The sequence below is a fragment of the Mirounga angustirostris genome, unplaced genomic scaffold, assembly GCF_029215605.1.
Source record: "Mirounga angustirostris isolate CCGP_5_RB_7025 unplaced genomic scaffold, mMirAng1.0.hap1 SCAF_5, whole genome shotgun sequence".
In the NCBI taxonomy this organism is placed as follows: Eukaryota; Metazoa; Chordata; class Mammalia; order Carnivora; family Phocidae; genus Mirounga; species Mirounga angustirostris.
In genome coordinates this window covers 86,092,600-86,116,065 of record NW_026991713.1, presented here as the reverse complement: position 1 = coordinate 86,116,065, position 23,466 = coordinate 86,092,600, and the positions used below count along the sequence as shown (strand labels likewise).

General features: G+C 36.6%; 1 protein-coding gene across 10 annotated transcripts in view; it reads left to right on the top strand.

The window, feature by feature from the left end:
- Window positions 1-23,466, top strand: part of PLEKHA5 (pleckstrin homology domain containing A5) — a 244,116-nt gene that overhangs the window by 144,040 nt on the left and 76,610 nt on the right. For 9 of the 10 annotated variants that reach the window (XR_010411600.1, XM_045873790.3, XM_045873786.3 and 6 more), the window contains 5 exons: window positions 1,710-1,814; window positions 4,459-4,531; window positions 10,442-10,542; window positions 14,391-14,506; window positions 18,897-19,364. Coding sequence is in view for 9 of the 10 variants with exons in the window: in XM_045873790.3 (XP_045729746.1) it covers window positions 1,710-1,814; window positions 4,459-4,531; window positions 10,442-10,542; window positions 14,391-14,506; window positions 18,897-19,364 (863 nt within the window). In the remaining variant the exon portion in view is untranslated. Of the gene's footprint in view, window positions 1-1,709; window positions 1,815-4,458; window positions 4,532-8,665; window positions 10,326-10,441; window positions 10,543-14,390; window positions 14,507-18,896; window positions 19,365-23,466 lie in introns of those variants that run through there. The other variant, XM_045873788.3, reaches the window with a different exon arrangement.

The following is a 23,466-nucleotide window of genomic DNA, read 5'->3' as shown; positions in this document are numbered from 1 at the left end:
AGGCTTACAACCTAGTTTTTAAATGGGAAAATTATGTAAAATCACTTCCCAGAAAACAGAATTTTACTGTTAAATATATGAAAATGATGTTCATACTCATAATATGAAAAATGCTAATTAAAATCAAAAAAGGATACCATTTTTCACATACCTGATTTTCAAAGGTTAAAAAGTTTTCTTGCACAGTACATTGACAACACTGTGGGTAAATAGTCATTTTCTTTATGTAATAAGCTCCAAGAAATAGTGGAACATACGTAGTCATTTGACAAAGAAAAGATATTCCATACCTATGAAAACAGTTATTTTAAATGAAGAGATGCACACATACACACAGTTGATGTTGGTTGCCTCACAAGGTTGTTTGGGTGCTGGAGCCCAGGGGTGAGAAGTAGACGGGTCCTGGTATACCATTAGAGTTCTATACTGTGTTTAAGTATTTATCTGTTCAAGAGTAAGTTAAAATTAATCAACAAAACATGCTTTGGGGAAAATGTGGTTGATATTGAGTCTTAATATTCTATTATGTACTAATATAAGCTTCAAAAAACCAAATTCTAGTGGAATATGCTAGATTCTAGATAAATTGAAAAATTAGAAATAATTTGATAATAACTTTTATAGAGAACTCAAATTCAGCTTCTTTGTTTTTGTTGGTTACCACTACCATTACTGCCAAAATAAATCTTCATGCTAAACATAGCAGTATTTCAGAAGATTGTATATCCTTGTGTACACTTTGAAGAATACAGTAAACACCATCTGTCTCATATCGTTTAAGTTCAGAGTTGCCCATAAAGGAGAAAACACTATATGACATTAAGCAGATCCTTCCAGTCTTGTGTTGACTTGATGTGACATGTTTTATATTTTATATCTGAGTATTTCTCTTGACACCTGACTTGACACTATTCACTTTCTATAATTGAAACAACACTATTAAATGCAGATAGCAAGCAAAAAAATTCTACATTTCATTAATTCTTAAAGATTTGTTCATTTTTACCCAAGGTTTATTCAATTTATATAGCAGGTAGGACAAAATACTGCCATACATTGTGCCTTTTTATATATTTTTTAAGATTTATTTATTTATTCTGAGAGAGAGAGGGAGAGAGAACGGGTGGGCGTGGGGGGCAGAGGGAGGGAGCGAGAATCTTCAGGCAGACTCCCCATTGAGCAGGGAACCCAATGCAGGGCTTGATCCCAGGACCCTGAGATCATGACCTCAGCTGAAGACAAAAGTCAGTTACCCTAACCAGGAGGCTCTTGGTGTCAGCTCAGGTCATGATCTCAGGGTGAAGGGATGGAGCCACGGGCTGGGCTCCACGCTGGGCATGGAGTGTGCTTGAGACTCTTTCTCTTCTCCCTCTGCCCCTCCACCCCACCCCACTCCCCCCACCCTAACTCGGGTGTGTGCATGTGCACTCTGCTCTCTCTCCCTCTCTTAAAAAAAAAAAATTGTATGTCCCAATTTTAAAGGACAGATTGTAAAACTTGTGATTCTTTGTAATATCCTGAGGGAAAAATTCTTTGTGAATTCTTACACTTGAAATAAGTAAGTCCTCAAATGCAGAATTATTATAATTCACCTGAAAAAATTAAGTCCTACAAGTTTCAGAGAAATCTGAAGAGATAAAACTATGAAGATGAAATATAAGTACCTACGCACTAATAACACATTTTCTGTTTTGCTTTTTTCTATTTAGACTTCACGGGCTTCAAAAAAAGTTCACAATTTTGGAAAGAGATCGAATTCAATTAAAAGGAATCCTAATGCACCTGTGGTCAGACGAGGTTGGCTTTATAAACAGGTATTTTCTGCTTATTTTCTATTTGATGTGAAAGAAAGATGGAATCAAAAGAGACCTTTTCAACTGAATGCACCTAAGACAATTACATAAAATGGAGAAAGAACTGTAGAGTAGTCATCAGATTCTTTTTATTACCACCAAAGACTGTTAGGGGAACAGAAAAGAAAGAAAAGGTAATGGTTACTTAGAACAGAGATTGTGTGTGTTTGTTTTAGGTATTTCTGGATTTGAAATTAAACATATGCTGCATGAAAATGTTAGCAATAATATGCTAAAATTATCCAGGCAGAAACATTTTTTAAATGGGGGTAGAAAACATACAGAGGTATTGTTCATTTTTCTATTCATATAAAAATCATTAAATGTACAATTATATACTTCTTTGCTTTAATTTACAGAGAAATCTGATCATAATTGAGATTTTTCAGATTTTTCTCAAATTTTTTCTTTTAGGCTCTCAAGACTACTCTCTTAGCATGGTTCAGTCTCAGACACCCTAATAAGTTGGGGGTATATATTTTTCTGTTGTTTGGAAAACCTGGTAACTAAGGTTTTTTGGAGCCTTGCCATTACTTTGAGAATTAGTAAGGATGCATGTACACTGGACTTTCCGACATCTGTTTGGACTGCTTGGAGGCTATTTTCTTTTTTACTTTCTGGTTTGCAGCCGGGTTTCCAAGTGACCACCAGATAACTGAGATGATGTACTAGGCATTCAAGACCTTTATCTTTGCTTTATCTCTGATTCTATATGTACATAGATGATACAAAGCAAGTTAAATATTAGGTCATTGATGGTGCTAGTTATTCGGTCAAATATTGCTAATTGTTTTCAGATTACCTAATAATTATAGTCATTAAAATTCATAGTGAAATTGTTATGAAACATTCATTAGACATTGTTTCATGAAAGTTGGGGTGACAACTAAACATATACCAAGAGAAGGCCCTCTTAAAATCCAGAGAATTCCCAGTCATTCAAGCAAATTAGTTTTGCCAGTGTCCACTGAGTTGATTGAGTATATAACTTGAATATCAATTTTTAATTTTTATTTTAAAATCATGTATATTTTAACTATCTGACATTTAAACTTATCCAAGCTGAAAGATTTTTTTAAAGATTTATTTATTTGAGAGAGAGCGTGCAGGAGAGAGCACAGGTGGGGGGCGGACAGCTAGGAGAGGGAAAAGCAGACTCCCCACTGAGCAGGGAGCCTGTGATACAGGGCTCAATTCCAGGACCCCTGGAATCATGACCTGAGCCGAAGACTGAGTTGAAGACTGAGCCACCCAAGTGCCCCTGAAAGATTTTTTTTTTTTTTTAAAGATTTTATTTATTTATTCATGAGAGACAGAGAGAAACAGAGGGAGAAGCAGGCTCCCAAGGAGCGGGAAGCCCGATGCGGGACTCTATCCCAGGACCCTGGGATCATGACCTGAGACAAAGGCAGACGCTTAACCATCTGAGCCACCCAGGCGCCCGAAAGATTTTTTTTTTTAACTAGTCTTTCTAATAAGTCCAAATTATGTTCAGATAGCTTAGCATAGTATTGAGCCTAATAGAGGATATGGGACTTCTTTAAAATGATTTTTGTTCTCGTTTCTTGATCCCTTGATTAATTTGTATTGGAAAAGTGTTACCAACCAGTTTCTCTACCATGAGTGTTTATTTTATAATAGGTGTGTGACTTACAGAGAGTTTGTTTGCAGAGTCACTTAAAAGTCTAAACTTTTTAATTATTTGTATTAAAGAATATTATTAGGAAACTGAAAATACCATATAACCATTAAAAAGATTTTTTTTTTTTTGGTCCTTTGGTGTAACTGTCAATTTTAAGGACAGATCTTTTGTTTTGAGATTTTTACCTATATAATTTAAGTTCTAAAGTCATTGTTAGGTGGTTACAACTAGAAATAAATAAGAAATATTAACGCATATCCAAACTGGCCTCTTTTTTGCCTTTGTGTGTGTGTGTGTGTGTTTCATTTTCTCTTGCAGTTTTGCCTTATTGCATGGGGGAAGGTAATTTTTATTAAAATTGTAATTTTGTTTGAGCTTGGTATTTTTATTAACTGAATTACTTAGAAGAAGCTGCCAAAGAGGCACTCTCTTGCAGGATGAGCAAAACCCAAACTGTACATGTAAGAAGGAAAAATGTTTGTGAAGTGTATTTGTATGCTAAGTTTCCTTTATTCACAGTCATTTTAAATCACATTACCTTTGGGATAATTTCAAATCACATATTTTTCTTATTGTTGAAGATTAACATATTTATTAAATGTGGCTTACCAGAATACACACAATGCTGCATAGTTACATTATCCTCATGTTAGCAGACATGTGTGTTCAGAAAAGTGAATTTCAAATTGCTTACAAATAGGAAGCCGAATCAGATTGCTTCAAAAGTGTTTTTCACGTGAGAGTATTACTCTTCAGAGACCTGTATACTTGGGAATATCTTCGTGTTCACGTGATCCAAGTCTCTAGAAAAAGTTCCTCCATATTTTGGCTTTTTAGTTAGGTTTCTGTCCAGCCTATATCAAATACATCTTGTCTTAAAAACTTAGTTTAAATAAATGCATCAGAAATGAATTTGAATTTTCTGAAATGAAAAAAACCCTTTAATATGCTGGTTTAATTTAGGACAGTACCGGCATGAAGCTGTGGAAGAAACGCTGGTTCGTGCTTTCCGACCTCTGCCTCTTTTATTACAGAGGTGAGCTTACCGTAAACTGTCGTAGTGTATTATTTCATAATTGCAACAGAACGTGTTAAATAGTGGATGCTTTTTTAAAGAAAAAATCCTTACAGTTCTTCGGCTATTTTATTATCAACAAACAGTATCCAGAAAACCTTTTCTTCATCCATATATAATACTGAGTAATTGAGGGTAGGACTGAAGGCAGTATAGGGCTTCAAGCGGCTTAGTCTTGAGTTTGGGTCTGATTTCTGTAGTTTGTGTTAATCTTATTTGTTTTATGTAAATAGCATATGAATCTTCACTCTGTAATGTTATCCTTGAATTCAGTGCCTACTAGATAAAAGTCATTAGTTTGTTGAGATTCTTTTTATGTGTCAGCTTTGTTAGATCCAGCTGTTGATTCATTGAACACACAGTACTCCCCAGCAAATGTCTTGAGAGTATCAGAGATTACTCTGATATATTGGCAAATTTTTTTTTAAAGTACAAAGAAATGTACTTATTATGATCTCCACCCTCCCTGCCCCCCCTTTTTTAAAACAATGACAACCTCCCTGAAACATGGAGAAAATGGTGTAAGGGATATATACCAGGCTGTTAATGTTGATGTAGAGGAAATAAAGGTATTATCTTAGGTATGGGGTAACGGTCTTCATTTCTCCTATGTGGATATCATAAACTCCTTTTTTAAATATGTTTTCTTGTTAGTAAGTTATTGATTAATACAATTTTTAAAGGAAAGTCCAGCGAAGTCTCTGCTCTGTGCTGTATGGATCTGTTAGATGCTACACGGTTGGTACCTAACAGAGAAAAGTCTGCTTCGGCTGTGATTAAAATCATTAATCTGGGCAGTAGCTCTTTCTTTCCTACTTTTAAAGTCCAGTTGGAAACAGTCACCAAAGGATTAGATTGTCAAAGCATGTTTAATAATTTATAACTTTTCTAGATAAGTATTTCACAAACTATAACAGGATTTTAGAACTGATTAACAACTTTAAAATTTGTGATTATACCAAAAAAGTGTGATGAAATTCTGTGGTCATCTATCAGAGCAATATAATGTATATTAACCTTCAAATTAGAAATTACTAGAATTGTATTCATCTATTTTTCCCCCACTGCAAACTATGGTTGAGAAGCACTGCTGAGTTGGAATTAACCAAACCTATAAAATTTCATTTTGTCATAGAGGTGTTGGTCAGGCAGCAGGTGTGGTATTATCTTTAGTTTAAGTGCCAACCATATTCTACAATTTTCCTTAAAGGTTTTCCCACTCTTCCAGAAGTCAGGAGTTATATATAACTCAGGCATTATTTCTAAGCTGTTAGATACTTTTGGATCTTAGTTTGTACTTCTCTCTTTTGCAGTTTATTTATAGTCTACTTAGAGCTTTAAATGAGAACAAAAAAGTATTTATTACTATTCTCATATAAAATTCCTTAATGTTAATTTACAACAAAAAGAACACTGAATTCCTTATAACTTGCTATCGTTGCTCATGGAAAGGTACTGCTTACCACTATTATTAAAATAGAAAAACTTTTAACCTAATTTTAAAAATGTAAATGTTGAGTTCAGAAGCCATGTTGAATATGAGATTCCATATTATTATTAACCGTATGCATTTTATACTTAATATATTTATTAATTTTAGTATGGTTTGCCAGACAGAAGCAATGTAAAAAAGAAGAAAATATAAAAAGGAAAGAAATATCATTTAACTCACTTTTGCACTTTAGATGGTTGGAAATGAGTAGATGATATTATACACTTTCACTATTTTATCAACAGGAACTGTCATATTTGAAATAAAAACTACCAGATTTTAGTGAGATGATTATAATACCTTGCATTTTTTTGAGCATTTACTACATGCTGAGCATGTAACATAGATGATCTGTTTCATCTCTTCCTTACAGCCATTTAACAAGGTAGGAAATCTTACTTTGCCTGTTCACACAAGAGGACCCTAAAGGACAGTGAGGTCATATTGCTTGCCTGAGGTCTCACAACTAGCAAGTGTCAGAGCCAGGATTTATGCACACGCACTTCTCTTAACCACAGGTTTTTTTCCTTCTACAGGTCTCTTCTCTTAACGGGCTGAATACAGCAGCTCCATTCATTTCTTCTGTATCTTTCCAAGTGTCTAGTATACTGACATACACAGTGCACTGTCAGAATTTTTTGACAAATCAGTCCACATTTCACAGATATGGAAAGTAAGACAAAATAAGTGATTTGCTTTTTTTATAATAGATTAGCAGCCAATACCAGATGGAAGCTCAAGTTTCCACTGTTCTTTGCAAAGTCGCGGGCATATTATGACAGAACACTTAGATTGCTCTATTTTGCGGTCTGTCTACTGACAAAACTTATTATGGGACTTAATTCATTCAACAAATATTTATTGAGCAGGACCCGCTTCATTCCAGGTGCAGTCAAAACAGTGAAAGAAAGCTCTCATGAAGCTTCATTCTAGAGGAATCAGGGAGACAGTAAATAAATTCAAATAAATAAAAAATATGATGGTAAGTGCTTTTAGGAAAATAAGGTCATCGTATGAAAGACACGCATGGAGGAAAGATTTCTTTGGATCAGTTCTCTGAGCAGATGTTTTAGGTAGCAAGGTCTAAATGATGAAGAAGAGCCAGAGTAAGTATAGTATTCAGGCAGGGGGAGCAATAGTGCAAAGGCTCTGACGTTAGGAAAGTGGAACATTGAAGGAGCAGAAGGAAACCGTTGTACCCAGCTGGAGGACTAGCAATAGGGAGGCAGGTGGGAGGAATGAAGATTGCACCAATGTCAGACTCTACTAGAATTTCGATTCTACTGTAAATACCGTAGGAAACAATTGGATGTTTTTCAGTATACGAATGAGATGCTTTGATTTACATAAGCTGCTCTTAGAAAATGGATTATAAGGAGGAAGGAAGGAAGCAGAGACTAGTTAGGGGTTATTAGGTAGAAATGATAATGGCTCGGAGTAAGGTGGTAGGTAGCAGTGAGCACTTTTGGTACACTAGATATATTATTAGCTAGTAAGATACAGAAGTGAACAATATAAACTCCTCTCTTCATGGAACTCACAGATTAGCTAAAGGAGTCTAAGAAAGACTGTCATAGTATTCAGTTATGTTGAATGAGTGTTAACCAGATGTACAAGGAAAGAATTAGGAAAGAAGGATGATCTAGACAGTGGACTTAGCATGTTCAAAGCATGAGTGAGGATGGCATATTTGTAAAATTGCACATGGGGCTTATGTTGCTGGAATGAAGATTATGCCTGCAGACACAGGAATAAAGGCTAAAAAGTAGATCGAGGCACAAAAGTAATTTGTTTACCATCCTAATGAGTTTTAACTCTATCTTAAATGCAAGGATAATAATAGGATCAAATGCACATTTTAGAAAAATCACCCTAGCACTTGAACTACAAGCCAGGAGACCAATTAACAAAGTATTGAAATATTCTAGGTAATGATAATTAGTAATAATATTCCAGTCTGTAAGTTATATATCCATCTGTAATTATATGTGTTTTTTGTCTTTTACCCAAACATCTTTAAAGCTGAAGTAGAAGTGGGGAGTCTAAAATGTTAACTTGAATCTAATCAATGTTGAGATTCTTAGGTTCTTGCCCCAGGTTATGTTCCCCAGGACACGAGCTCTGTGATGGAGATTAATGTGCAAGAGGCTTATTGGGGAGTGTTCAGGGGACCATTATACCTGCAGGAAAGGGAAGAAAGTATGTTGGGACAGAGGGAGTTGGGCTGTCATCCAGTCTAACAAAAGGTCCAGCTCACCCCCCGCTGGAGAGTTTGTTCATTCTACAGATAATCAGTACCCACTCTTTGCTTGCCAGTGTATGAAGCCCTTTAGGTAAAAGACAGTTACTTAGGTCAGGCTCGACAGAACTAAACAGAAGAATGTCATGATTAGGAACATTTGAAGAATCTAGTGAAGAACTCTTAGGATAGTCATTTGACAAAAGATGAAGATTTTTATATATGCAGTGCCCTTAGTTTTATATAATAAGGGCTGTATTCATTGAACACTTCAAATGGGCTGAGTGCATTATTGAGTTCTTCGTGTCTGGTAGCTCATTTAACCCTCACAACAATCCTTTGCAGTAAGTCCTGTTTTCCTCAGTTTTATAGTTGATGAAACAGATACCCAGCATCAATAACTTGCCAAGATCTCACAGCTGCTTAGTGTCCATCTGGGAAACCATTCATGATGATCCAGTGAAATCAGCCTGTGCATATTCTGAAATAACTTCAGGAAGAGTCACCGTTTCCAATAATGCAACATAAAAGAATGTATTATTTGATAAAATGATCTTTTAATAAAGATGACTTCATGAACCGTTTCTTTTTTTTTTTTTAAGATTTTATTTATTTATTTGAGAGAGAGCATGAGAGGGGGGAGGGTCAGAGGGAGAAGCAGACCCCCCCGCCGAGCAGGGAGCCCGATGCGGAACTCGATCCCGGGACTCCAGGATCATGACCTGAGCCGAAGGCAGTGGCTTAACCAACTGAGCCACCCAGGCGCCCCAGAACCGTTTCTGATTATATGCTCTATACAAACAAAATTGGATTTAAAATACAGTGTGACTCATTCTTTTAAATTGTCGTATTCTCTATAATTGATGACTGCTTTCTACCTCTTTTTTTTTTTTTACCTTTTAGACGAAATCTGCACTTGTGTTCATTCTTTCATTTATTAGTATAGTAAGAGCAGAATTTTGTAGCCTTATGAGAAAAGCTACAGAAGTAACCTTGTTGAATGCAACTTTCTTTTGGAAGTTTTACCATATATATTAGAAATGAGGGGAAAATAAATAAAATTCCTTGTTCAGTTTATGATAATAAAAAAAACACAGCAAGCATAATGAAAAGAATTATTTCTCATTTATGGTTTTTCTCATTGCTGAGTTCATCAGCCTAATGTACAGCTTTATTAAGTTGTCTTACGGGTTTCTAACAATGAACTATGTATTTCGAGTTTCATAAACATCTCTGCCCCCAAGCAGCAAGTTAATAATGTGAATCTATACTGTGCCAAGATTAATGTTTTATCATTTTCCTGGGTGTGTTTTATGTGCTTTGCCTTGTAGGCCTGTAATTTATTCCCATAACTTTGTTGTGTATCAGAATGACTGGTAAAAAGCTAACCACAGCTATGTGTTTTAAAAATCATATAATTCTTACAGCATAGTTTAAAATGTTTATTTATTCAAATGCACATCTACTGTCGTTCTAAATGTCTTCATTCAGTTGACATTCTAGTGGGGAGAGAGAGTTGATAAACAAATAATAAAGCATATAGTGTGTCTAAGGTATTGAGGGGGTAGGGGCAGTAAAGTTCCAGAAAGAGAAGAGAGGGCTCTGGATGGGTTGGGATGGGAAGCAGTTAAAAATAGTGGGGTCCAGGAAGGCTTTATAATGAGACATTTGAGCCAGACTGGAGGGTGTGAGCAAGTGAGCCGCATGTTTGTCTTGGCTTGAAATGGTTGGGCATTTAAATCCTACCAGAAATGTGGGTAGATTGACTTTGTAAGGTTTCTGTGTTGTTACTTATATGCTAATATATTTTCAGTGAATCACATGTGAAGAGGTTTGTAGAATGTGATATATATGTCAAACGAATGTATGCTGTTTTTATGCCTAATTGACATTTTTCTGATGTGTGAGAACCATTTCTGATTTGCTTAGGATGGGGAAGCTTATGAAAGTGAAGAAGTATATATACTTGTGCTATTTAATATTTCCTTTAAAACCTTATAAAGAATTATCTAAACGACACGTGAGTCCAGTTCATTTATATATAAGAACCTTTTGATTTGATCAAAATAAATTTTGAGAAAATTTATTCTGCTTCATGAGAACACTTAAAATGCTAATCAGATGTTCAATTATCTCTTAGATGAGAAAGAAGAGGGTATCCTGGGAAGCATACTATTACCTAGTTTTCAAATAGCTATGCTTACCTCTGAGGATCACATTAATCGCAAATATGCTTTTAAGGTAAGGAAATAGCCGTACTTTTTTAATTTTGTATTTGAATCTTGCACTGATTTAAGAGATGGATATTGGCCCATAGATTATTACAAAAAGATATTTTAGTGATGGTCATTTTTATATTTAAAATATATTAGTTAATAGTCTTAAGGTTGAGTAGGAGAATGACCCTTTTAATTAGGAAGCATGTTCTCAAATATCTAAGGGCCAGGTGTCTTTATGTCTACTTCAGAATGGTTTTAGATAAAGCAAATATGTGAAAATGCTAATAATTGGTAACTATAGCTGTAGGTGTCCTGGCAATCACTGTACTGTTCTTTAAAGGTTACTGTATGTTTGAATTTTTTCATAATAAATTGGGGGGAAGAGTACTGTAGAGACAACAACTGTGGTTTTTAACGTATGTACATTTATGATCTTAGAGAGTATTTGCAGAGATGTTCTTGGGTCTAAGTACATAATGAACATCAGGTACTTTTGAGATAATATTGATGTTGAGACGTTAAAAAGTATTAAATCCAAGCAGACCTGAGCCCCGGTCCTCTGACTAACAATACCCACCCACTTCTGATATGCTGGTTTGTGAAATACCTCAAGTTAAAGGCCACTTTAATGATAACTTGGTTGTTTTCAAAAGCCATACTGCATTCTTTGCTTCATGACTATGGCTGAAATAAATTTTAGAGGTCACCTATTTTTTTAAGTCAGTTTTAAATTAAGAACTCTGAAGGGTTTGATGTAAAAATTTCATTTGAAGGGAAAGGGGAAAAGGAAGGGTAACACATGCTGTAATTTAACAGTGAAAATGTTTACACCCCTATAAAATTGATTCCATTTTTACTGCCCATCCACTTTTTTAAAGAATACTCAGGACTGCAGCTGATTTACAACTTTTGCTAATTAACGTGTTGCATTATTAGCTGTGGAAGAAAAAAAGCAGGAAAGTTAGAGTGGGGGTGGTGGTGATGGATGGCCTCAGGGAGAAGGTGATGTCTGAGCAGACACTGTGGGTAAGAAGGGAAAGGCATGGAATTTCAATAAATTGTGTTAACAGTGTGAGCCAGAGAAACAGAATTAAGTATTGATGATGCTGTAACAAAATTTAATACTGGTAACTTAAAATAATAATTTGATAAAAGTTACTTCCACGTGTAAGACTGTATGATACCGTTATTTGATCTTGAATTTAATTTTTGTGTTTGCTCATCAATTTGGCAAAAGTTCATTGAATGTACTCTTTGTAGGATATTTTGCTGGGTTCTTAGACTCTTAAATATTAGAATGTTGAAGTCACAATAACAGTGACCATGCATGTTAAGTATATTTTCTCTGTAATTATTTGGTTTGGTATTAATTTTACTTTACTTGTTAACAAGGATAGTAATTTCTCTCTCAAATTCTCTCTTTTGCAATGTTGTTTCCTCCAAATTTATGAGCCACTTTTGACATTGAGGCTACTGCTTATCACAATGGTGAGTAGAAACTTCATGGACGATTGTGGAACTTAAAGCTAGATAGCAGACTCCATCATCATCTAGTAAATATTTCTGCTTGACAGCTGGCAAGCATGGGTGTGGGAATCACGGCTGTACCTCGAGCTTCTTAGCACTAGACCCACGTTCCTTCCCTTGATCACAAATGTGGACAGTGGTCTTTCATTCATTTCTCTAAAACCCGATTCAGGCAGTCCAGGGATGCTTTGCCGTGGCTTTAATCATTTTAACAACACGTAGCACTTGAGCTGTTTCTATTAAATTGTTCCCATGATAGTTTTAGGTATAAAACTATATCTCTAACAAGGTCAAGTGAGATTTGTTGCTTATGTCGTTGTTTGGATCGCTGTGTTCGTTGAATTTATTTCTGTCTTGATTCTTTCTGAAAGAAATTTTTAGAAAAAGCTAATTTGACACTGTAAACAAAGCAGATAGTCAAGGTTTTGGAGTAAAGCGTGTGGCTCCAGATTTATTCCTCTCCAGTTTTTATATTTAGCAGACTAACTCTGTACTTCATACTCTCCTTTACCTCATTGTATGCTAAAATAGCCTTTGTTTGTTTTTCTTTGTCTTTCCGTGTATGATAGGAAACTGTCACAGGCATTTTTACATGGAAATTAAGAATGTTTCCTCCACAGAATTCTCTACCTTGGCCTTTTTTCTACTTTGATACAGCTACTACTGCTGTCCTTCTTTGCCTCGTCAGCCCACGTGCTAAGCTGAGCTCTCAGTGCTCACACCTGGGATAGCAGTCCCTCATCAATGCCTTTATTTCATTTTTCTTCCATTTCTCAGGAACAGAGGCAGATTGAACCACTATAAAGATAAAAACCCACTTACCACTTACATAGGTCTTCCTCAAACCCAAAACATTTACATTTTATTTAACTCTGACACTTGAGATGAAAATCTAAAGGGAGATACCATTTTGGATCATTTATAAATCTTTTATGTTTGTGTGTAGATGTCTATGAGGATTAAACAAAATGCTTTCACAGCAGCACCTTTTGAAGACAAAAGAAATTGCTAACACAAAGGGGAAATACTATGACATGTACATTTCTATTAATTTATTGCTGGTTGCTCTAGAACATTCTTTTTTATTGAAGTATAATTGACATACAATTAGTCTCAGGTGTACATCATAATGATTTGATATCTTTATATATTATGAAGTAATCCTCACAGTAAGTCTACTTACCACCTGTCACCATACAGAGTTATTACAGTATTATTGACTGTATCCCTATGCTGTATATTTATATCCCTGTGACTTAGTTATGTTATAACTGGAAGTTTGTACCTCTTAATCCTCTTCACCTTTTTTTCTCCTGCCCTCCAATCCCTCCTGCATCTGGTAACCAAAAGTTTGTTCCCTATATCTTTGAGTCTGTTTCTGTTTTGTTTTGTTTGTTCATTTGTTTTTTAGGTTCCACGTATTAGTACAATCAGACAATATTTGCCTTTTTCTGTCAGACTTACAATACTTGGCATAATACCCTCCAGGTCTATCCATGTCATTGCAAGATTCCATTTCTTTTTTATGGCTAAGTAGTATTCCAGTGTGTGTGTCTGTGTTTGTCTGCCACATCTGCTTTATCCATTCATCTATCAGCGGACACTTAGGTTGCTTCCATATCTTGGCTATTGTAAATAATGCTGCAGTGGGGGGTGCATATATCTCTTTGTTTTTTGTTTTGTCTTTAAAGAGTTTATTTATCTATGAGAGAGAGAGAGAGAGAGCACTCACACAAGCAGGGGGAGGGCCAAACGGAGAGGGGGAGAGAGAGAATCCCAAGCAGGCTTTACATCCAACATGGTGCTTGATGCCAGGCTCTATCCAATGACCCCAAGATCACCACCCAAGCCAAAACCAAGAGTCAGATGCTTAACCAACTGAGCCACCAATGTGTATTTCTCTTTGAATTGGTGTTTTCTTCTTTGAATAAGAAGGGGATTTGCTGGATTGTTTGATAGTTCTATTTTTATGGAACATTCTTGAATCAAGAGGTGTGAATTGTAATAAATGGAAATCGCTAAGGGTGTGTACATGGAACAGGCATGGCAAGGAGGCATGACAAGGGACTTCATTTCTTACCTCCTTTCCTTCCCATACACCTTTTTTCCTTGTTTTGATTTTCGAAGGAAAAATGGCAATGTTGGGAGGACATACTAATATTTATATTTTTTCAAGATTGAATTATATTTTAAGTCACTCATTTCTGTAACTGTGTATAAGCCAAGTCTGCTTTCTTTGAAAGTTGATAGTAATGATCTATGTAGGGAACCACTTAACTGTCTTTCTTTTTCTCTTACAGATCCCGTGTATCTATTTACGATGATCCTGTCATTTTCAATCAGGCAGCCCATCCAAACATGCGGACCTATTATTTCTGCACTGATACAGGAAAGGAAATGGAGTTGTGGATGAAAGCCATGTTAGATGCTGCCCTAGTACAGACAGAACCTGTGAAAAGGTAAAGGCTTGTAGGGAAAATAATGGTGATTGCCACTTACATTTTAATCCATGCCCTGCAAGTATGTATCGTTATCATAGTACATACCATTTTATAAGTCATGATATGAAATCATTTCTTCCTCCGAAAGCAAGGAGTAATTCATATTCTGTATTAAATTAATACACCTTTAGTTAATTTGAGATACCACCTGCATTTTTATTCCACATTTCCTCTTTATTCATTTTCACCTATCAGTGTACTGAGGTGAATACAGAATCCTAACATTCAAACTGAATATTCTTTCTTCTTACAGAATTACCTTTAATTTCCGGTAAGTACATTTTTAATTGTTATCTTAAACCTACACAAGACAGTGTTTTAAGGCCTAAATCCTCGAAGAGAATTTATATTCATGAAGTTAATTTTTACTGTGTTTTTATATTATGTTGTATGTTTTTGGAGTGTAATAAATAGAAATAAAAAATTTTGATGAGTTTCGTTTCTTCAGCATTTGCTGATTAATTCTGATGGTTTTATGATAAATGTCTCCAGAAAACAACTCATTAAGATCATTTCTAAGTATGTCTATTTCTTGATGAATTCTACTTTCTTTCTTTTGAAACTTCAGTACTCAGAGTCCTTGATAATATAAATATGTACTATTAAAATTGATCTGTGATTTCTTTTTCTCTGCTTGAACATCTAAATCATTTTAATAATCAACTATATTAAGAACTAGTGAGAGGAAATCTGTTTATAAAACTACTTAAATAGCAGCTGAATAATGTGCTTAAAAAAAAAATTGTATTCCTGTAATTTGAAGAAAAATCTGTGACACAATTAAGTTCTTTTCCAGTCAGCAGCAATTGAGCATATACCTTATACAAGGAAGATGCTTACTTGCATGTTTGGTCTTTTTTCTCTCTTCTCAAGGAATTAGGGGGCTGTTACAATATAAATCTTTAGTTTTGATGGGGAGGAGGGTTAGTGTACATATTAATAAAGTCTTTTGACTCACTGGTTAAAAGATTGAATGAAGTTGAGGCTATATAAATATATTTGTGTTTATTTTTTTTAAATATCAAGTTCAAATCAACTTAACCAGTCACTAGTCATTAGAGCTAGGAAAAAGGAGAGAAAAGAAAGGAAGACCCAGATTAAACAGTAGGACACCAATTAAAAAAAAAAAAGAGGGCGCCTGGGTGGCTCAGTTGGTTGGGTGACTGCCTTCGGCTCAGGTCATGATCCTGGAGTCCCAGGATCGAGTCCCACATCTGGCTCCCTGCTCGGCGGGGAGTCTGCTTTTCCCTCTGACCCTCCCCCCTCTCATGCTCTCTCTATCTCATTCTCTCTCTCTCAAATAAATAAACAAAATCTTTAAAAAAAAAAAAAAACCAAAAAAAAAAAAGACACTCAACTAGTTGCGTATTCTAAGTTGAAAGCTAATAAAAGGAAAATTTGCTTTTGGAATTTCATGTGTAAAAATTATCCAAATGGGGGTTGCCTGGCTGGCTCAGTTGGTGGTGCATGGGAGTCTTGATCTCAGGGTCATGAGTTTAAGCCCCATGTATCGGTGTAGAGTTTACTTTTAAAAAAATAATTACCCAAATGGACATAAAGCGGAGATGATTAGCACAGATAGCTAGGGAAAATGTGTAGGTGAAAAGAATTAATTGAAAATCTTAAGATAATTTTAACCTTAGAGTAAAATTTTCAAGAAACTATTTAGAATAAAGAAATCAGTGTCATAATTTAAATATATGATTTCCAGATAATCTCATATTGTATGTTGTCCTTATCTCAGAATTTCAACTTCAATTTTTTTTTTGTAATTTTCCACTCTAAAAACTGATAATTACTCATAATTTAGGGTGATAAAAATAATAGTATTTTGGTTGGACTTCTGACAAGCTTTTAGTTGATTATGTGCCTGTAACAATTTTTAGCAGGTTGTGTTGATATAATTTACTCAGCCAGAAATTATTGAAGACCACCCATGTGCCCAGCCTGATGTCACCATTATCCTGTAGGAATTACGTCTTTTCTTCTACTTCTCGCTGTTGGCATTTTTATCCTGCCTTGTTGGTCTCACTTAATATTTCAAACTGAAGGAACCTAATTATGGTAATACTTCCTAAGTATAGGGAGATTTTCTTTGGTTGGTTTTAAGGTAATGGGCTCTCTTTCCTGTATGGCTAGAATACTTAACAAATATTTATCAGAGCATATCACCTAAGAGATAAAACATCTAGCTTTTAACTAGATAGTTCATTTCTTTTAAATTCGCTTGTTCCCATTTGAAAAGTCAGTATATATGTCTTTTTTTATTACATTTCTTAAATGATAAGTCTTTGGAAAAATCAAGATAAGAAAGGCAATGCTGTTCTAATTTAAAATAATAGCTTTAGACTAACTAGAGGTAACTAAGTTTAAAATTTTTTTTTAGATAAAAAAAAATATTTTTTCAGGTATTGATATCCTATGTTAAACCCATTCCTTCACCCCTAGAATTTAATAAGGATAAATGTGCTTTTAGTGTAAATCTTCTCTTTTATCTTTTAAGAGAAAGAAACTCCATAGCATATCTTAGTAAACTTTCCCAGTGTCTAATATTGTTTCCAGTCTACAAGCTATGAGTTATATCCAACCTAAATACATGGCTCATACACAAATTTACGAAAAGCAGTCACCTTTCTTGTCATTGTTTTCCTGACTCACCATATTCTAAACTACCTATAGCTGTATATGTGCGAGTTATGTATTTCCCGCTCATCACTTAACACTGACAGCAGTACCCCATTAGGATCCCATAGGAGCATTAATACATATTGAAATGTGGACGGTTGGCCAATTCCGGAAAGGCCTCCCAGCATGGCACGATCTTGGCGATTCGTGCAGGTTCAGACACTCAGCTTGGTCTTGTCAGGGTCTGGAAGTGATTGGTCTCAGAGAAGCTGATGCTCATCAAAAAGACCTAGATAAAACGCCTGGAATGGTGAGCAATAAAACTGGTGGCCCCGTCACCTACTATTATTAAGCAGCACATTCTTCCAGTGGGGAGATGGACACGGAATGCCACATTCTAATCCAAAATTGTGTGCTAAGATAGAATGATAATAGTAATAAAGTGTGTGGCAGCCACTGATACACTCATCTGGTCCTCACACAGTCCAGTAACCCTGGTGCTACAATTATCCCCATTTACCAAAGAGGAGGTTGAAGCACAGTAAATTTCCACACCTTGTCCAGAGACACAGCCAGTAAGAGGTAGAGCTGCAAGCTGAACACACGCAGCCTGGCTGTGAGAGCCCTAACCAAAAGTCAGGTCCTCTTTTTTTTTTTTTTTTTTTTTTTTTTTGCAAGAGAGAGAGAATGAGAGAGAGCACGAGAGGGAGGAGGGTCAGAGGGAGAAGCAGGCTCCCTGCCGAGCAGGGAGCCCGACGTGGGACTCGATCCCGGGACTCCAGGATCATGACCCGAGCCGAAGGCAGTCGCTCAACCGACTGAGCCACCCAGGCGCCCTATTTATTCATTTATTTGAGAGAGTGAGAGAGAGAGAGAGCATGAGAGGGAGGAGGGTCAGAGGGAGAAGCAGACTCCCCGCCGAGCAGGGAGCCGGATGCGGGACTCGATCCCGGGACTCCAGGATCATGACCTGAGCTGAAGGCAGTCGCTTAACCGACTGAGCCACCCAGGCGCCCTATTTATTCATTTATTTGAGAGAGTGAGAGAGAGAGAGAGCACATGAGAGGGGGGAGGGGCAGAGGGAGAAGCAGACTCCCCGCCGAGCAGGGAGCCCGATATGGGACTCGATCCCGGGACTCCAGGATCATGACCTGAGCCGAAGGCAGTCGCTCAACCAACTGAGCCACCCAGGCACCCAAGTCAGGTCCTCTTGAATGCAAACACGCTAGTTAGTCATATGGTGCAGATCTTCGACAGCATCAGACTGTAATTCCTTGGTGCAGCCATTTCCACAAACCAGACTCCTGTTTGTCTCAAGATGAGTTAAACCCTCCTGGCTGGAGGCCATGTTGTTTATTTCAAATGACTAGCTGCTGTGGTCTTTTAAGTGTGAATTTTGTGGTTTTACTTTCAAAGGGTAATCCTAATTTGCTTTATTTCCAGATTTCTAATGGGGACACTCACCACTTTTTATCCTTCAGTGCTTTATACACTGTATATTTTATGTTTTCTTCCCCCCACCTTCTTTCTATTTACACATTCTGATGTTGTGCTTGAATTTTCATATCACAACATTAGGGATTTATACAGGCTTACCCTCTATGACCCTTTCAGTTTTTTTCATAAAGTCAAAGGTAACTTTGCATTTTTCCTAGACTGAATCCAAGAAATAACACGTGCATTATTTCATCTGACTTACTATGATTTTCTTTTCTGATTTCAGAGTGGACAAGATTACATCTGAAAATGCACCAACTAAAGAAATCAATAACTTTCCCAACCATAGAGTGCTAATTAAACCAGAGGTCCAAAATAACCAGAAAAACAAGGAAATAAGCAAAAATGAAGAGAAAAAGGCATTAGAAGCCGAAAAATACGGATTTCAGAAGAATGGTCAAGATAGACCTTTAACAAAAATTAATAGCGTAAAGTTGAATTCTCTGTCATCTGAATATGAGAGCGGGTCAACATGCCCAGCTCAGACTGGACACTATAGGCCAGTCAATGTGAATAGCTTGGAGAACAAAACAGTCAATGTTAGCCTGGCAGATCTTAGAGGTATAAATCACCCAAATACAGGGCCCTTACACACAGAGGCTGATCAAGTCATCCAGAGGACAAACTCAATGCAACAGTTGGAACAGTGGATTAAAATCCAGAAGGGGAGGGGCCGTGAAGAAGAAACCAGGGGGTAAGTGTCTTGTTCTGTGTTCTGAACCCAGATTTCTTTCACACTATGTCAGTGGCGATTGGTTTCTGACACAGCTATTGAAAAATAGTACTTTAAATTGCATTTTTAGACATTATAGCTTCCTGTCTCTCTTCTTCATGGTAATGAGACATGAGTGTTTTTTCTCTGTCTCCCATTGATTTCTCAAAGAGGTCCTTACCCTGTAGAGGAGAAAAATAAACAAGTCCAGTATACTGTGACAAAATGAAGGAAGAACATGATACTTACAAGAACAGGGACAATCAACACAATCTGTGGGTCCAGGAAAACCCTTCTGCAGGAAGTGAAATACAAAATGAAATGTAAAAAAATTGGCATATTTATCTTGGTTTAGATCTGCAAAACTGCAGAGTTGATAGGGAGCAGGAAAAGGAATCCAGAGAAATCCAGTATGGCTTAAGTGCATCTGCTGTGGTGGTGTAGGAGAGAGGAGGCTGGAGAGATAAGCCAGAGGAGATGTGTTCACATTGGTGTTTCAGAACGATCTCTCCAGCTGCAGAATCTGGAGAACAGATTAGAGAAAGTTCAAAAGCTATTGGAGTAAGTGAAACAAGGAGAGGAAGGGGATGTATTTGAGGTAGGACTGACAAGACTAGTTGAGTGCTTGGATGTGCTTGATTGCAAACTAGTCCTAGTCTAGTTTGAGTGATGGGGAAAATCAAGAATGAAACCCTGCTTTTAGGCCTCTGATCATCAAGGGTGGTTTGGTGCCTTTAACAGCATGGAGATTTGGAAAGAGAGATTTTGTAATAAATGATTGGACAGGTTAAATTTGAGGTGCCTGTAGTCTGTAGCGCCCAAGAGAAATCTGGACTTGAGTAAGGTTTGGGACATCATCATTATATCAAAAGTACTTACAGGGAAGGATGAGAGAAGATAAATTCATTCAGCTGGAGGCTGGACAAAATAAAGATTCTAGAGGAAAACCTGAAAGAACATTTACATTTAAGGGAACAAACGGATTGTGGGGGCCTGCAAAAGAGATGAAAAATGAAGACCAGAGGAGAGGGAGGAAAAGCAGGCACCTACCGATGAGGAACAGTGTTCTGTCATTAGGCAGGAATTTGGTGATGCAAAATTTTAAAAATACTTTAATGTAGTGGGAAGAATTACCTGAGGAGTTATTGTGACTCTTACTTCTCAGTAGTAGAAAACCACAAAACGATGACATTAATGTGTTTCGGTTAAATGAAGATTAACTTAATGTGAAACTTCTGAGGTATAGGAACGTTCTTCCAGTTTGCTCAGTTGGCGTGGCTGACGTCTGCGGCTGTCAGCCAAAGTCTCTCTCCTTTCAGGAACAGCTCAAAGGCCTGGGTGCACTTGGCCTCATCTTTTGTTATCTCAACCAGCACTGCAAAAACACTCCCGCAATGTGTTCACTTTCATTTTCTTCTTCTCCACCCGCAGCACTCACTTTTCTGATTTTCCCAAGGGAGAATTGTGAGACATATTTGTTAATTTCTGGCTGAAGAGATGCCAGAGTTAGTTTCGGCGGGGGGGGGGGCGGGGGGGGGGGATGAACGGATGTTTCATAGTACTTAAGGTAACCATTTTCAGGGAAACAATAATAAAAATCCCAGCCAGAAAATTTGCTGAATCTCTACCCAGCAAATTAAATCTCACTTCTTAGTTAAATCACGTTCCTCAATGATTTCATACTTTCTTACGGTTGAAACTGTATAAAGAGGTTCGACAGACATCTAGAAGTTAGGTTTTTTTTTTTAATTGTTGAGCATAAATATTAGTTTCAAGAACTTTTGGGTTTCTTGATGGGTATAATTAACATACGTAAAGGCTTTGTGTGTGACTCTTTTGAATGCAGACCTACAGCTTCTGAAGTTTATTTTGAGCTAAGATTTTCTCTGTGTTTTTCTCCCCTCCAACTTTGGATTCACTGGCTAGAGTCTACTTTGGATCATTGAGATAGATCAATTCTACATTATCATATGAACTTCATATTTAAAAAACAGTTGATGTTTTATAATTAAATAATTTTTATTGGTGGAAAGAAGCATACAGGTTATTCATAGTATAATTCATTTTGTAAAACTTTATGAAAGGCTTGCTTTTAAAGTTCTGATGGAAAGAAAAGTTTAATATTTCATCAAATAATAGATCCCTGTGTCTGTGAACAGAGCTTTAAAGTTTCTTTGTGAGTGGCAGTCACTGTTAAGATGCATGGTGCCTTAATCCATTGTTCTGCCTGGCAGAATCACAGGGACAGGGTTTTCATGGTGTTTGACAGGCAGCTGCTGGTGAATGGAGCACCAAACCTGATGAAGGAGCTTACAGTGTTCATTTCTTAAGCTTTCACTTAAAAGTAAATCACACTTTGCTTAATTTGAATTTCTTTGGGGAAAACCACTGAAGGAAACTAGTTTTTGAAAAACAGATCTCAAAATGCTAGAAAGCGTATGGGCTAAAAATAAATTTACTTGATAATAACCTAACTTTCTATTAAAATTCTTCAAAAGTAGTTTCAGAGATGGCAGAAGAGCTTTTTAAACTTTGTAATCATTAATTAGCCTCCTCTTAATGATCGTATGGTATGTTAACGGTTCAAGTTCCATATACATCTCTACAAGAGGGTCCAGCTCACATACTGTGAATGCTTCAGAGCACTGTTGGGGGTGTTTAGTGCAATAGATTTTCTGAAATGGAATTTAAACATTAGTTTATAGACAGTTTTTAGTATTTTAGATTAACAATATATGTCCCATCCTTACATGTTTATAAATAATATTTTCCCATATTTCCAAACTGGATATAAAGTTAATATTTATATTATCAATATATTCTTCTATGATATAGTTCAGTGCTTAGTACAGAGCCTTTTGCATATTAAGGTTTCTATAATAGTTCTTGAATTTGTGAATGACCAAATCAAGGTATGTTGGGGCAAATTGCTTTAGTAGTAGGACAGAATTTCTAGGATGGAATCTATTTCTGTGCTTCCTAAGCAGATAGAGGTGGGGTTGCCAACTCGGTACTTTTTCCAGTTTCTAGCTTTAGTGTGAACAGAGAAGGTGGAGATAGGAAGGAAGGAAGACCAATCCCAGAGGAAAAAAGAGGAAATATTTGTGGCGAGAAAGCCACAAAGAAGTGAACCTTTATGCTGGTTATACCAGAATACTGGGTATCTTTCTCCTTTACTCCAGCCCCAAAGGCATCAGATGATTAGCCTTGCTTGCAATAGTTCTTGTGGGGATTGTGGGGGGAGGGTGAGGCACGATGTTCAATTTTGAGCAAGCCTGTTACAAGTGAAGACTTTGAGAAACTAAAGAACAACCAGCATGATGAAGGAGATTTAGAGGGAAACGGTTGAAGGAATTGGAAATATTTCAAATACATAATAAGACATGGAGTTTAGAACTATGAGATAGTTTTGTGATCAGATTATCTTATAGATGATAAAACCAAATCTCCAAAAGTTTCAGTTTGCCAGATTTGGCTCAGTCAGTACAGCTTGGGACTCTTGATCTCAGGGTCATGAGTTCAAGCCCCATGTTGGGCGTATAGATTACTTTAAATAATAAAAAAATTAAAAGGAGTATGTGCTCTTGGTCTTTCCTACCCTGTTCTCAAAACACATTCTACCCCCCACCCCGCCAAAAAAAAAAAAAAAAAACCCACCACACACTCTAACATTCTCTGAGTCCCAGATGAACTCCAAGGTCTTTGTACTTAGTAGAAGAGCAAGGATCTTGGCCCTCCTGACTTTGGATCAACTGCTTTTTTCCACTTTACTCTTTTTCCACTGTGTTGCTGTATTTTTCACAGCTTTATCCCCTTTGTGGGTGCTTTAAGCCACAAAAAGGTATATTTGAGACTCCCTCTGGTGTTTGTGTAAAGGTAACATCATTTTACTGCCCTAGTGGGCACAAATTTTGCAGGGATTTTTATTTCCCCATACTTCATAGCTCGAATGCACCCAGCTCATTATACCTAATCACAATGCAGTCTTTTCTTACTACAGTACATTAGTATGCATTGTTACTGACAACAGTCTTTGGGTCAAACAGCTCTGACATCCAGCTTGTCAGCCAAGGATTCTCAGATG